General features: G+C 39.2%; 1 protein-coding gene across 4 annotated transcripts in view; it reads right to left on the reverse strand.

Moving 5' to 3' along the window:
- The window catches only part of fat3a (FAT atypical cadherin 3a), a 126,654-nt gene extending 111,562 nt beyond the window's left edge, over window positions 1-15,092 (reverse strand). For all 4 annotated transcript variants that reach the window (XM_059330596.1, XM_059330595.1, XM_059330593.1 and 1 more), the window contains exon 1: window positions 11,773-15,092. In XM_059330596.1, coding sequence (XP_059186579.1) covers window positions 11,773-15,082 — 3,310 coding nt within the window. In that variant the 5' untranslated portion in view covers window positions 15,083-15,092. The remainder of the gene's footprint in view (window positions 1-11,772) is intronic.
- Window positions 15,093-16,748: the final 1,656 nt, after the last annotated feature.

Below are 16,748 nucleotides of genomic sequence, written 5' to 3' on the forward strand. Positions count from 1 at the left end.
GGAAACATAGAAAGCTTGGGTAGAACATATGAAACCACTTCCTGGTAACTATTATTAGTATTATTCTATTATTAGTATTATTCTATTATTAGTATTATTCTATTATTAGTATTATTCTATTATTAGTATTATTATTCTATTATTAGTATTATTCTATTATTAGTTAAATCTGATATCTCAATTAAATCACACTCATGTCCAATCAGAAACCAGACTTGTTTCAGAAATCAAAGCAAAAGCACCTGATGTTACTGCCTGAGACCTGTTCTGACTGTTGGATGGTTCTGATGGTTATAATAATAATAATAATAATAATAATAATAATAATAATAATAATGGTTCTCTGCCCTGATTATTCATAGGAAACATATCTGGAGTTATTAGATTATGGACTGCACCATGTGAATGTCATGCTAAAGTTTGCATCTCATTCAAAACCTGCAATTTATATTTGCCTTTTCAGTCCCAGAACCACTATAAATACAATATCATACGCACATATGGTAGAAAGAAGAGAGCTGAGAGTTAATCACCTTATGGGGCGAGATGGAAAGTCAAAGGAAATAAAGGAACATTTATTGTGACCTTTTTGAATCTCACACCTAACAAATACCCCATTACAAAACAACTACAACTAATAAAAAGGAAAAACTAAAACTAAGTATTTTTAAAAAATAAAAATAAAAACAATATAGTAATAGCAAACTCACTCTAAATTATATCTAAATCTAATTAAAACAAAAATTCACAACAAAATTTAAATATTTAAAAAAATAATGAAACATCCCAAACTATTATAACCTTGATATGCATATAGTTGCTGTTAATACAGCAGGTGTGTTTTACTGCGTGGTTTATCTGAATAATGAACCTTTAAATAACCTTTAGACTAAGTTTTTATTGTCATTCTGTGCTGCCTTAAGAGAACAATGCATAACATTGCTACTAAAACAAAAATAAAAAAATAAAAACGAATAAAAACTAGCGAACTCACTTTAAAAACGAATTAAAACCATCTGAATTTGAAAACAAAAATTCACAACAAAATTAAAACTAAACTAATGAAAAACAATTATAACCTTGGTTTGTACATTTCCACAGTTTTATTATTGGACTTGGTTTTGCAGCATGATTGGATCCAGTTTTCTCTGGTTTTCTCCATCGAGGCCTCGACTCGACTGGACACTAGCTGAAGCTCAGCAGCTCTCCTGCTTTCATTCATCAGTTCTGCCTGATCTTAGAGCTTCAGGTAGCCTGCTCTGCTCCTCCTCCACAGGTTTTTACTTCCCTTAAAGGCCTGAGGGCCAAACATTTCTACCTGGTTATTTTCTGTGACATGTTGGTTCATTTATTCATTTCATCCACTCATCACGTATTCTGAGATGACTGGCAGAGAAACCCATGATAGGACAGAATCTGAGCCTCTGCATCTTCAAAGTGTCTTTACTGACAAAATAAAAACATTCTCATTATTTCTTGGTTCTCTTGTTTTCCATCGATCAGTTATTGGGAATGCTTGTTGTTTACCTCTTCCTGTTTGTGATCAACAACAAGAAGGAATTAAAATTGGAATGTCAGATTTCTAACTGTTGCATTTGTTTAACACTCGTTAATATAATTTCAATTACCACGACTGCTTCCTGGGAAACTAATGATAATGATATTCCAAAATTAATCAAGCTGGTTATTTGGTATTCATTGACATGTCTTTTTTTCAGTGGCATGACAAACAATGATTATCAACATTAATATGAAGACAACAAACTGTTATTTTAACTGATGGGAAGAGGCAGAAATAATGGAGAGGAGTTCTGAGACCTACAGCTTTATATAATAATAATAATAATAATAATAATAATAATAATAATAATAATAATAATAATAATAATAATAATAAGGTCCCCATTCAGTGTTTCTGGTGCCTTTAAAAATGACATTTATTGGAACTGATTGGCAAGATTACATAATTTGTCTCTGCCTTTCAAAAACAATTACATGTATCTGCCACTGTTAAAATGAAGGTGTGGGTTAATAACAATAATAATAATAATAATAATAATAATAATAATAATAATAACTTTAAGGTTCGGGAACAATCATGGTCAGAGCGTAAAGAAACTCATGTTTACTGTTGGAAATAATCAGTTGTCTCTGATATTAAAATATGTATAAAACTATGCTAAATGTATCCATTCATAGTAAAACACGAATAAAAAATATAAATATTTAGTAGTAGTAGTCATTATACTAGTTTACAAAACTGGATATTGTTAAATGATTGAAATTAATTAAATGTATTGATTTGTTTTGTTTTATTTTGGAAGCATGTGATGCAAAGCAAACATTGTACTCCTTTAGATTGTTTAGATTAGAAAAATGGAAAATGTTTTTGTTTGATGCATACTAGAGGAGTGAATCACGATACAATAATATCCAAATACTGGAGTCACGATACGATATTATTGCGATTTTAAGCATTTTGCGACATGGTGAGTATTGATACAATATACTGCGATTTAACTGTTTAACTGCATTTTGTGTCCACAAAATTAAATTCAGTCAAGAATTGTTCCGCTAAATAAGAGTAAATTCTCAGTCTATTCATCTCTCTTCAGTCTTTTTATTTCTCCACAATGAGAGTCAAACCCACAGACTGACCAACAAAGTATTCAGTCAAACTGAACTGAACTGATATCAAACATGTTGGACGACAACAACTGCAGCATTTTATCAAACTTTCAACAACAACAAGCTTCACTGCTCTCAATGTTTTTGAATTATACAAAAAAAATCTTAACTTTACAGCGTTATTTCGACTGAGATCTTCTAGTTTCTTATGAAACCAGAATCTCCAAAATACTGACGGCCGTCGGAACACTAAAGAATTGATTACTTATCGGCCATAAATCGATATAATATTTCCACGCAAAATATCACGATACTATGCTGTATGGGTTTCCACCCACCTAGACTGCCTCTGTGTTTACATATTTTAATTGATGCTATAAGGAAAATGTCTGCCTATATAAGTGTGATTTCTTAAATACTTCTTCAACTTTTTATCCTTTATTGATTCAGAGATGAATCAACAGAGCAACACTAAGGAACACCTGGAGATTCATTATAACCACCAGGACCCCAGGAAGACTAGCCAACTGCTAATGGGGATCCTTTAATAAAACATAAAACATAAAACCACTGGCTGATTACTTACAGGAGGACTCAGTCTGTCTGGGGATGGAACCAACGACCTTCTGCTCAGGGAACAACTGTGTTTATCAGCAACAACCCATCAAAATATCACCTAATTATAATCATTATCACGCACACACACACACACACACACACACCGAGGCCGTATCCCAGCTGACACCTCGACGAACCGAAGTACTCAGAAAGACTCTCATGCTCCTTCTCAGCCTGCAATTATGATAAATGCAGTCATTAATTCACTAATCACGGTAATAAAAGGAGTGCGGCTGGTGTAATTTCTAGAGTGTGTGATTAGTGAGCTGACGGTCAGACATGTTGCCGTGTTTCTGCTCAACAACAGGCAGACACACTGATGTTTGTATCAGGGCCAAGTATCAAAAAATAATAATAAATACGGACCTGGGGGGGGGGGGGGGGGGGGGGGGGGTAATATTTCAATAAAAAAGTCCCAAATTTATGAGATTTAAAGTGGCAAATCTACGAGAAAAAAGTAGCAGATTTATGAGTAAAAAAAGTGTGAAATATCAGCTAGTGTTTTGTTTTTCACCACAGAAGCTGCTGCATGCCGTGTTCTATGTCTGATGACTTCATCAAATTATACTCTGCAATCAGATTTATCAATAAGGAAATACTGGTGGTTTTAGCCCAGAATCACCATATTATCAGAGTATCTGGACTCTGAGGAGACATTGCTGTGAATTAGGCCTTTCAGAAGAAAACCCCAGACTGATGTGGATCAGGAACTACAACACTATGATGATGAAACACATCGCTGCTTACATCTATCACACTTTATTCTCATTAATCTGCATCTTTTTTTCTCATAGATTTGCCACTTTTAATCTCATAAATGTGTGACTTTTCCCCGAAATATTACCTCCCCGAGTCCATATTTCGTTTAAAACATTATTAAAAACCTGTTTATTCTCCTTGGTGTTCAGAATCCTTGGCTTTTTACTTTTTATTCTTTTATTTTCTTTTTAACTCTAACTGTTTTTAAATTGATTTTTTTATTACTATTTTATTGCTTTATTGTTTTACCATCATTTTATTGTTTTTTTTATCACTATATTTGTGTATAAAAAAATGTGTGTTTTTTTGTACTTAAATATCTGTACAGCACTTTGGTCAACTGAGGTTGTTTTTAAATGTCTACAAATAAACTTTGACTTGACTCGACTCGTCTTTTAATGGGTGTATGGACATTTATCCTCAACAGACATTAAAGAAACTGCTATCCTATATATATATATATATATATATATATATATATATATATATATATATATAACTTCTGTGACTGGAAAGAGCTCATTGACATACTGAAATGTTTCTGTTTATAACGAGACAAAGAAGACTTCCCAGTGTCTCTTTAAGACGAACACACAGAGGAAGCTGCAGGAAGCTCTGGATCGCTGCATTAAAAGATCCTGGCTCAGTCATATGTAATATATGTAACCTGTAATGCTGGTTATTGAGTGTGTGTGTGTGTTTGCCCACATCTCTCTGCCTGTGTTAACTCCTGGCTGCACATTCAAGGATCTCCACAATGCTGGTTTTGTTGGGAAACAAAGCTGCGGGCCTCCCCGCCTGTTAGAAATTAATCACTGTAGAATTGGGAGCCATGAATTCTCCTTTACCTCCTCCTCTTTTCTTTCTCTCTCTCCCAAAACACAGCGGTTCCCAGGGAGAAGTGACACTGTGATTAAGAGTCTTGATGTGAAGGGCTTCCTGCTGAACAGAGTGGGCGGGAGAACGACACGGAAAGGTTAGGCTTTCAAGGTAAGTGTGTGTGTGTGTGTGTGTGTGTGTGTGTGTGTGTGTGTGTGTGTGTGGGAAGTAAAGGCGGGTGTCTAATGTTAAGCCTCTCCAGTTACAGCAGCGACTGGCAGACGACAACATCTATATTAACACACACACAACAACAGCATTAAGCCGCCCACTCACTCATTATTTTAGGTTGTGAGACATCAGAGAAAACACACCTACACTGAGACACTCAGAGTGGTATAGAGCACACTGAACACAGAATAAACACAGAATAAAGACGTCCAGAGCACACTAAACACAGAATAAAGACTTCCAGAGCACACTAAACACAGAATAAAGACTTCCAGAGCACACTAAACACAGAATAAAGACTTCCAGAGCACACTAAACACAGAATAAAGACTTCCAGAGCACACTAAACACAGAATAAAGACTTCCAGAGCACACTAAACACAGAATAAAGACGTCCAGAGCACACTAAACACAGAATAAAGACTTCCAGAGCACACTAAACACAGAATAAAGACTTCCAGAGCACACTAAACACAGAATAAAGACTTCCAGAGCACACTAAACACAGAATAAAGACGTCCAGAGCACACTAAACACAGAATAAAGACTTCCAGAGCACACTAAACACAGAATAAAGACGTCCAGCCTCGGGGCCAGTCAGGTGATCAGGTGATCAGGTGATCAGGTGATCAGTCGGAGGATCAATACATTATAACAGTCTGTTGACGGATCACTCTGAAATATTTGTTCTGCTACTGCAAACAGTGTTTACCGAGGTGCTTTTATGTGATTTTGTCTGTTTTTTTAATAATTGTTTGATTGTTCATATTGCTTCTACCTATTTATATGTGTTTGTATGTCCTCATTTATTTATCTTATTTTAAATTATTTATTTATTACTGGTTCATTCGCCTGCTGTCCGCTATGATTTTGTGCATTTTTTACCCTGATTATGTGCTTTATTTATAAAGTTTCTAGAGGTGTGAATCCCCAGAAGCCCCACGATACGATTTTATCCTGATATTTGAGTCACAATACGATATTATTGCGATTTTAAGCATTTTGTGATATGGTGAGTATTGATACAATATACTGCGATTTAACTGTTTAACTGCATTTTGTGTCCACAGACTTAAATTCAATCAAGAATTGTTTTATCAAATGAGAGAAAATTCTCAGTGTATTCATCTCACTTCAGTCTTTTTATTTCTCCACAATGAGAGTCAAACCCACAGACTGACCAACAAAGTATTCAGTCAAACTGAACTGAACTGATATCAAACATGTTGGACGACAACAACTGCAGCATTTTATCAAACTTTTAAAAACATCAAGCTTTGCTGCTCTCAATGTTTTTGAATGAAACATTACTAAAGCCTTACTTTGCAGCGTTACTTCAACAACTTCCCGAAACGATATCCTGATGATGGCACATGGTGCCTGTGGATCATTTTTAGTTTCATATGACACCAGGATCTCTAGTTTAGTCCTAAAAACAGCCTGGAAATATCGATACATGGCGGCCATGAATCAATATAATATTGCCACGCAAAATATGCTGTATCGATTTTTTTCTTCTAACTTCTATCTTTTTTCTTTAATCTTAAAGTTAGTATTATTATTGTTATTATTATAGTATCTTTCAATTAATGTGACATTTTTTGAAAATGCCCCTACAAGTAATTCATCATGTCACCTTGAACTACTCTGGTCCTCCTCTCCTCTCTGCTGATCACAGCCAGCCGTCCTGCAGAGCTGCAGGATGTTAAGGAGCCATGTTGAGCTGCAGGATGTTACGTTGAGCTGCAGGAAGGACTCAGAGTGTTACGTTATTATATTTATTATACGTGATGCTCCTCCAGAGAACTGTCCATCACGCTCACTATACTGCAGCCATGCCAAGTCACAGGGAGGAGCATGAGAGTGGCCCTGAATGACAAACACACGTTCTTTTTCATTCATCTCGTAGTGAATATTTTAAATGTACTGAATTCTCCAGTATCTCACAGTGTGGTTAACTTATAGTTAGGTGTTAAATGCAGGTGATGGAATGCAAACTCAGCCTCCTGCATGAAAACCCAACAATCCAACAACAAGTTCTCCAGCCTGAAGGACAGAAGAGGGAGTGTGTCGGATAGCGTACGTATGGAAGTTTCGTGGCTCTGTGTTTAGGACTCTCGGTTTGGCTGCGCCTTCTAAAAATAGCACACACGTCGCACGCTGGCAGTTGTAAAAAAGGCTTTATGTTCTAAAATCACTGACCTAGGTTAAGGGTAAAAAACGTCCTGGTAAGGCGTTATAAATGACAGTTTAAACAGTAAATAAATGTACGTAAATGCCGAAAGTGAAGTAGTTAGAAGGGTCTTTGAACTAACTTACGTTTTTACGTAATTTGCGGTAGTCACGTGACCCTTATAACTACGTAAACAACGCAACTTAAGTTAAAAATAATTAACTTTTCCCACGGGACCTGAACCCTGCTGTCCTGGGTTAAAGCAGCCATTTGTTCAACCAACGCAGGAATCCGCCTCTTTAACTTTGCTGGGCTGTCAATCACTCCATCAGCAGGATGGTGGCGGAGGCAACATAGCAGACGGGGAAATACGTAAATGTAGCTTGTTTTTTGCTGCCTGTACACAAGACCTATAATGATGTTTGTGAGGGGAGAACAGGCTGAAACAGGCAACATGGGAATCATTCCTGGGTCAGTTCTCAGGTGTTCCCACCTGGATGACTGCAGCTTTCTCCACAACAAAGTCCCAAAGCCACCAAACCTCTGCAGCCGCTCCAGAGTCCTGCAGACCTGGTGGTGTTCAACATCCTTCAGGTTTCACACACAGACGTAGATGCAGAAGGTGCACCATTCAAAACCTCCTGGCCAGGTAAACCTCTGGACCACTGTCACTTTAAGGACCTGTCCGTCAGTTCCCTCATCCAGACCTTCGTCAAGGGAAACAGTGATGGAATGAATAAATTATATGTTGATTGTAATTCAATGATTGTAAATATTGCTTTCTTGTATTGTTATTAGTTTTTCTTTTCTTTTAAAATGAATAACAGAATTATAATAATTATAAATAATTGAATTGAATGAGCTCCCAACTGAAGTCAGACAGCCAATCACAGCCCTGATTTCCACCTGCTGTAGCCAATCTGTGCATTAATAGATCAGCTCTACCAGAGACCTGTATATGTGTTCTTTCTAGCCAGGAAGAACATTTTACCAAGTCAGATTGTTTTTAGCTAGTTAAAGCTCATCTGGTTGTCCATCAGTGCTCAGCAGGCGATCAGCTGCTCTCTGATTAAAGGTCTAATCTGCTTAGTGTTTGTCTGCTCTGGATATCAGCTAATAGCACATTATTAAGTCGATCCGACTTGAATAAGCCAGATCAGCCCTTCCAGTCAGTGTAATCTGGCTCTCTCTCCGTTTTATCTGCTCGACTTTAAAAGGATAACTAATATGGAAGATCGAATCATTCACAGGAAATTACTTTAAAACTCCCATTCATAGAATACTAATGACAGTCATTCATTTTGACCTCATTGGAGAAAAGGATCCTTTCAGGCTGAAGTCTGAAGTGAGTTTAAAGTGTGTGGATGAAAGGAAAAAGCAAAACAAAAATGGGTAACATGCTTTGATGATTTGTTGTGTTCAAACGGCAGATATTCACGTTCCATGCATTTTCATTGCAAATACAAATTTTTCAGCGTCGCACAAATCACACAGCTTGCCTTTGTTTTTACTATAAACTCAACTTTACACTGGAGAAGCATTTCCTTTGATTAGTGTCAAAAACAACCATTATTATAGCGAGTGTCATAGTGTTATAGAGTTGATCGACCTGCGCCACTCAAGGTTATTATAGTTAACGAAAAAAAACAATAACTAACTGAAACTGTATTGTGTGGTTACAAAACTAGCTAAAATTATAATGAAAATGTCCTTCGTTTTCGTCTTTGTCGACTTTTGTCATACATAAACCTTTTGGGTTGATATGAAATCTGTTTATTGAGCTGCTGGTTAGTGAACCTGCAGGAACACATATAATATAATATAATATAATATAATATAATATAATATAATATAACATAATATAATATAATATAATATAATATAATATAATATAATAAACACATTGGTGAATGTGTTTATTGAGACTGATGTTACTCCACTATGTGAGTCGATGGCCTTCAGAAAGTTCCCTTTATATCACCTTATTGGAGCTGAGATGGATAATAAAAGGAAATACAGGAAACATTTATTGTGACTTTTTTGAATCTTGCACCCAACAAATACCCCATTACAAAACAACTAAAACTAATAAAAAATAAACTAAAATTAAGCATCTTGAAAAGAAAAAGAAAAAATTCACTCTAAAAACTCATTAAAACCAACTGAATTTGAAAACAAAAATCAAAATGAAATTCAAACTAAAACTAATGAAAAATCCAAAACTATAATAACCTTGGTTCCACTTGGTGGATTTCTCAAGAAATAAAATATTGAGCTGAGCTCCTTTGCTTCCATTTCTAGTAAAAGTAATAATTACAGTGCAAAGTGCTATCATAACAAATACAGATTTGTGTTCTTTTTTCTTTATTTCTCATGCACTGATCTAATTAAAAATGTGTATATTGAATACATGAATATAAACTTTAATTCTTCCTTTTATCTGGTTTTGAGCTACTTTTTACAATACACATTTGTAGATATTGGTTGTGTTAAATAAAAAAATATTTTACTGGATAAAAGTGTTTTAGTCATCAGATGTCTGGTTTTTAAGTGTTCAAAGCAACAAGCTGACTATAGAGAGAGATTTCTAAATTGATGTGCCATTTATTTGCATATTTGATCTAAAAAGTTCACCACCGAGTCCACCCAGGCCCCGCCCCCATGACCAAATTTAGAGTTTTTTAATTAAAATGAATGTTCACCATTATGGTTCACAGAGTTGATGTGTGTGTGTGTGTGTGTGTGTGTGGTGTGTGTGTGTGTGTGTGAGTGTGAAGAGCAGAATAATTCTCTTTAAGTTGTAATTGTGTTTGTAGTGTTTCTCAGCAGCTCGGGGCTGATTTATGGGGCTTGCCAAGGCTCGGCTAACAAGGGCCATAAATCCTCCTCGCTGCTACTGGTCATCACCTTGGGACAACCACACGGGTTAACCACGGTGTGTGTTTGAGAGAGAGTGTGTGTGTGTGTGTGTGTGTGTGTGCGTGTGTGTGTGGTGTGTTTGCGTATGTGTGTGTAATGTGTGTTAGATAAATAATATGACAAAAAATTCCTATTGGCCACCTTCAGTTCTTCAATGGGGACAGGTGGTGTATTGGGCGGGTGGGGTGGAGTGTGTGTGTGTGTGTGTGTGTGTGTGTGTGTGTGTGGGGGGGGGGGGGGGGTGGTTGAGTGGGTGCAACATATTTAGTCCAAAGCCAGTTTCAGGCCATCACTGAGCAGGCCACAGCAATAAACATGGTGAGGTGGATTCAACAGGCTGCAGTCTAACAGGCTGTGTATGGGAAGTAATGCATAAGTAGAAACAAACACAGAAATGACCAACAAATAAAAAAACAGCCACAGACACAGATTATGAAGATATTGGAATTAAATCCCCTGCCCCTTCCTATCCAAATATAATATATACCACATCAAACCCACAGCAGACAGCCCACAAACACTACATCAAAGGAATAAGAAAGCCTGCACAGGTTTCATAAGTTGCATACTGTGACACACACAATTCTATATTTCTTGGCAATCCAGAGGTTGTTGGCTACTCCCCCGTGCAGTTTGATCCGCCATTACACTGGCTCTGCTTCTTCACTCTTTACCAAAACAGTGTACGGTTTTAGAAAGCATCCAAGGAGCAGAAGAGGTGTGACATTTACCACAACAACGCCAGTGTAGGGCTGGGCAATATGGCCAAATCTATCCTGATGTAAACCATTTCATGTCTCTGTCATTATAAATGTCATGATGTTTTCTTGTAATTCAAGAAATAAATAAGTCTATATGAAATAGTTAAGTGGATTGACTATATACTTCTGTGTGAATTGATATTTTAAAATGAAAAGACTTGAATACTTAACTAAGAATCATTTTCAAGTGTATGTTTACATGCATGCACACAAATATCAGATTAAGAAAGTAGTTTCATTAACAACACTGGGATATAGTCACATAAGCAGAATTTTTGAGTATGGGCACACAGGAGCTGAAAAATAATGCTAAATGAATGAATTAAAAAAGGAAATCCTGCACATTGCTGTTGGAAAACAACATAATTATGCAGGGAGAACCCTGTCCTGAGCTGTGTGCACTATTATGTTCTAAGGGTTAAAAAATAAAGAGGGGTAATGTAACTTAAAGGCTGAAGAAGCTGGTGACTGTAAGGTTTCCATTTGGAGTCCTGTTTGTTTCATGTAATGTGATGTAAGAACAAAACCACGATCTTCAAATGATATTCCCTCAAAATTGGTTCACGTTGTCCGCTCATTGTTTCTTAATAACACGACCAAACAAGCAGCTGGACCAGGACCAGGCGAAACTCCACCCCAGAACTCCACCCTCCTGTGGCCACAGACACTTTCATTTTCTGGCTAAAGTGCTAAACTTGAGATTAAAAATACTTAAATACAAGCAGCACTACGAATCTTTAAAAGTGCTCAAAATAGTACAAGTCCACAAAAATACAGCTGATTTCCAGTTACAAGAGCAAAATGAATTTTACCCTTTGGCAACACTTATTAAATTCACGATGCACATTTTCCAAGAAAACTCACCTGTCTCTTCATCAATGGCAAATCGGCCAAGCCCGCTCCCGTCACGGATGGAGTACTGGATTTCTCCGTCTCTTCCAGCGTCATCGTCATTAGCAATGACTTGGAGTAGTGTAGTTCCAATCCTGGCATTCTCTTTGACTAATCCTGTCAGGGCAAAGTGGGAAAAGTATGGAGCGTAGAGGTTTTCGTTCACATCAATGACCTCCACCTCCACGAAGGTGACAGAGAGCAGAGAAACAGGCCTTCCCTTGTCTTTGGCCTTCACAGTGAGGTTGTAGAACTGCTGGGTTTCGTAGTCGAGCTCTTTTGTCAGCCGAATAGCCCCGCTGGCCCTGTCTACCTCAAACCATCCATTGTAGTCGTTGGCTAGAGAGTATCGCACCTGGCCTCCCAACCCCAAATCTGGGTCCTGGGTTTCTAACCAGGCCACGACAGTTCCTACTGGTAGATCCTCCAGAGCCCTGGCTTTGTACACATTGGGGATAAATAGTGGGGGACAGTCATTCACATCCTCTAATATGATTTTCAAAGTGGTCACAGAAAACCTCTGCCCCCCTTTCTCTGCCTTGTCCCGGGCCTCGATCTTCAGGTTAAATGCTGAAACAAACTCTCTGTCTAGTTGGCCGGCTACATACACTATCCCATTAGTGGAGTTGATACCAAACTGGGTGGTGCTGGTCAAAACAGAATACACTATCTCCCCATTTGGTCCTAGATCTTTGTCAGTGGCCTCAACCTGGATGACATCTGTACCTATGGCAGTGTTTTCAGGTATGACAATTCTATAGCCTCCTTCTTGCAAAAACTGGGGTGCATTATCATTAGCATCCTCGATGTAGACAGTAAGCAGACGCCATGCAGTTTTCTGTGGCAGGCCAAGGTCAAAGATAGTTAGGTTGAGGAGATAACGATCCCTCTTTTCTCTGTCCATAGGCAGGAAGACACTGATCAGGCCAGTTTCCATGTCAATGGTAAAACAACTGTCAATGTTTCCATCTGCAATAGAGTACAGAATCTGACCATTGAAGCCTGTGTCACCATCGTAGGCATTGACTTCAAAAACACTTGAACCAACCTTTAGGTCTTCCCGCACAGCAATATCTGTGGGAAAAGCTTTGTCAAACTGGGGTGTTTGCCGATTGACAGAGAAAAGGTCAATAAAACCTTCCTCAATTTTGGGCTTGGTGCTAGCTTTGGACTTTTTGAGTAACTTTTCAGCTAACTTTTGGGCCACTCTTGTCTCCTTACAGTTGAAACTTTTGGGAGGAGATTTCCCATGAGCAACTGAGATGTTAACAAACATAGGATCGGAGAAGTTCTCACCATCTGTGGCAGTTATTTTGAGACTAAAGACACCATTCTTTGGACTGGCTGTGGCAAGGGAATGTCGCAGTGAAAGGACCCCTGAATCGGGGTTGAGGTCAAAGAACCCCCATTCGTTCCCTGAAATGATCTTATATTTTACTAGCTCCAGCTCATCTATATCAATCGCAGACATTGTGGTAATCACTTCATCCACTGGGAAATCCCTGGAGATCACCCCCTGGCATGCTACCTTCTCAAACAATGGCTGGTTGTCATTCACATTTTCCAAGTGGATAGTTACATTAACTTCACTCTCTCGCCTATAAGGTGACCCCCAATCTGATGCTCTGACAACAAATGCAAAGCTCTCTGATGAGGATTCAAAGTCCAACTCTTTTGTGGTGCTAATGATACCAGAAAACTGATTGATTTTGAAAGGTAATGGCTGAAGGCTGGAAATGCTGTAAGTTATGTATCCATTTTCTCCTTGATCCTCATCCACTGCAGAAACTGTTAATACAGTGGTGCCAACTAGTATACTTTCATTGACCAAAACCTCATAAGAGGGCTGCTCAAATGTTGGTGTGTTATCATTGGCATCCTCAATGGTGACCCGCACTTTAACTTTAAGCTCACTAACTATTTCCAGTACCTCAAGATTGAAGACATCCTGGCTCATCTGAGTGAACCAGTGAGTGGTAGAGATTACGCCTGTTAGGGTGTTCATTTGAAAGAAAGCTGAATCTGCAGAAGGTGTCAGGATATATTCTGCATCATCAGGCTCTGGCTTGATTTTAACAACCTCTACAATTGTGCCTGGTGGTGAAATTTCATTCAGACTAGCATCATACAACTCCTTCTCAAAAGTGGCATCTGCTGTCTGCCGTTTCTTGATTAGAATATGGACAACCTTCACAGCAGAGAACTTCTGCGGGGCTCCCCTGTCTTTAGCCTGCAGAGTGAGGTTACAGCCATAAGGGTAAGTCTCCCAGTTTACTGACTCAGAGGCCTTTATCGCAAACTCGCCTTCTGCAGATCTTTCTATGAAAAACTGCTCTGACGGGTCTCCACCGACAATGACCAATGAGTCTATTTCTCCATTTAAGCCTTCATCTAGGTCCTCAACAGTGACCATTGCATACACTGGGTTTTTATCGAGCCACGAGGGGCTGTGGGTGACCACATTCATGACCGGGGCGTGTTCGTTCACACGCTCTACGTGGACAAAAAGCTTGGCTGTGCTGCTGACGCCATTATTTCCATAGAGCTTCATGCCGCGATCCACTGCCAGGATTTCTAAGTCGTACCGGTTCTGCTCATCAACATTGAGCTTTCCACTGAGAGAAACCACTCCACTGGTTGGGTGTACAGCAAACAGCTCCATTTTCTCCTTGAAAAAATAGTAAAACTCCCCATTGGAGCCAATATCTGCATCCGTGGCGGTAACTTGTGCTATGCTAGTCCTGAGAGGGGTGCTCTCTGCTATGGTAACGGAGTAAGTGGTTGGTGAGAACAATGGGCGCAGGTCATTCATATCCAAGACCTGGATGCTGACTTTTGTCCAGGTCTCAAGGAGGGCCTCTCCCTTCACAGAGGCTTTCACTGTCAATACGTAATTATCCTGAATCTCTCGGTTCAAGATGGCTGCGTTGCCACCTTTAGTCCTTATGCGCAGGAAGCAGAAGTCACCCAGGACGTACTCCTCTGCCTTGAAAAAGCCTTCGTCATCACCTGAAGTGATCCTGTAGCGGATCTCCCAGGAGCGCTGGGCCAAGTGGATGCCCATTTTAACTTTACTGTTGGCATAGGTGCGTGCTGCTGAGTTTTCGTAAACCGTGGCATGGTAGACAGCCTGAGTGAAGCCAAAATGAGGTCCATTTTGAAGCCCCCCCTGGGTGTTCTGGCTGCAGCAGGGTGGGAGCTTGAAGAGCAGCAACAACAGCAGCAGGGCCAGGCCAAAAAGACGGGCTCGCATGCCTGCCCACTGGCCCATATTCACTTCCATCCCATCATCACTCCATCCTGAAACAGAAAGAGACAGACAGAAAGGTTAGCTACAAGGGGAGGACTTGGCAACATTCACAGGCTACTTATCGTATTCTTATTTTTATGACCAGTGGACTAGAGAGATTGGTTGGAAGCGGGGAGGGGAGGGGGTGTCTACAGTTACTGGGCAACCAAAATGAAGGCTGACATCATCCTTGTGTGGTCTCTGGACACAGAGATCAATGTCAACAGTCAATTGCAAGTTTCAGAAAAACCAGAGGCGGTTTGAGAAGGAACAAAATAATTGTACGGCTAGGAAGAGAAGTGTAACATCACCAAAACAAACACTAAAGAAAATAAGTACAGAGGGCAAAATGATGGGCTGCCACACCATGACCCCATCATAACCCATTTCCTGAAATACATGAAAACTGCAGCCCTGTGTCTCAAAACCATGTAATATCTCCAGACGCAGGCCAGTTATGGTTTTGAAACTGAGAGTAAAGTAGCTGCTGTGTTGAGACTCTGTTCTCTTTTTCAGGAAAAAAAATGTGTTCTGAAAGTAAGCAGCCACAAATATGTGCCAATCTGGGCTTTGGGAGAAAAGCCTGATCCGGTAAAAGCCATGTTGTGGCCGTAGGAGTGCCACAGTGGTCTGCATTTTGATGACTCTGCACTTTCCACCACAAGAGATGGAGAGATGGGGCGGGAAAGGACAGAGTGTCTGAGCACACTGATAATAACACACTGCTGGAGTGCACGGCTAAATCTACATATTTTCAGCAACACACAGTTACACTCACATGCACACATCTCCTGCAAGAGTACAAACTTGTTTTTGTTTCAAACAAGAACACATTCAGTCTTAACTTCTGACCGAAAACCACCTCATCCGAAACAATACAAACCGAAGCCTGCATTTAAGTGAAATCCAGAAAGTCGTTCATCGAAGAAAGGCTAGAATCCAAGCGAGTGAAATGCCAAAAACAACACTTGGGGTTTAATCTGACCCTAAACTGTCATCTCAGTGTCAGCCTCAGTCAGCGAGGGTGGATGTGAGGGGTGGGCATCGCAAGGGTTTCGAGGACATTTGTGCTGGAAGTGTCTGAGAGCTTTACTGGGTCAGTACATCGCTCTTCTGATAAACTAGTGCCAGCAGGGGAGCACAGTAATGATGCCTCAACACTGCATTAACCCTTTTTCAGTTTTCTCTCTTCACTTGGAGGACTTTGGTACAGTCAAGTGACTGTCTGGGATCTGAGATTGTTTGGGTTATTTGCGTGTATGCATGCAGTAAATATGTGTAACATGTGTAGAGAAATGGATAGAGGAGTGTTGCATTTGGTACTTTCTGGTGCTTCCTTGTTTCCATTTGGGTCAGTGATTTCTAACCAGGAGGTCTGCTGCAATGACCAGGAAGTAGAGGTGTGAATCAGCGTATCGGCCCCACAATACGATGTTTTCACGATACTTGAAACGAGTCACGATTATTGTTACTGCGATTTTAAGCATTTCGCATTTTTGCCCACAAAATTAAATTCAGTCAAGAATTTTTTTATCAAATCAGAGAAAATTCTCAGTCTATTCATCTGACTTCAGTCTTTTTATTTCTCCACAATGAGAGTCAAACCCACAGACTGACCAACAAAGTATTCAGTCAAACTGAACTGAACTGATATCAAACA

Source organism: Centropristis striata, chromosome 4 (assembly GCF_030273125.1).
Source record: "Centropristis striata isolate RG_2023a ecotype Rhode Island chromosome 4, C.striata_1.0, whole genome shotgun sequence".
Classification (NCBI taxonomy): Eukaryota; Metazoa; Chordata; class Actinopteri; order Perciformes; family Serranidae; genus Centropristis; species Centropristis striata.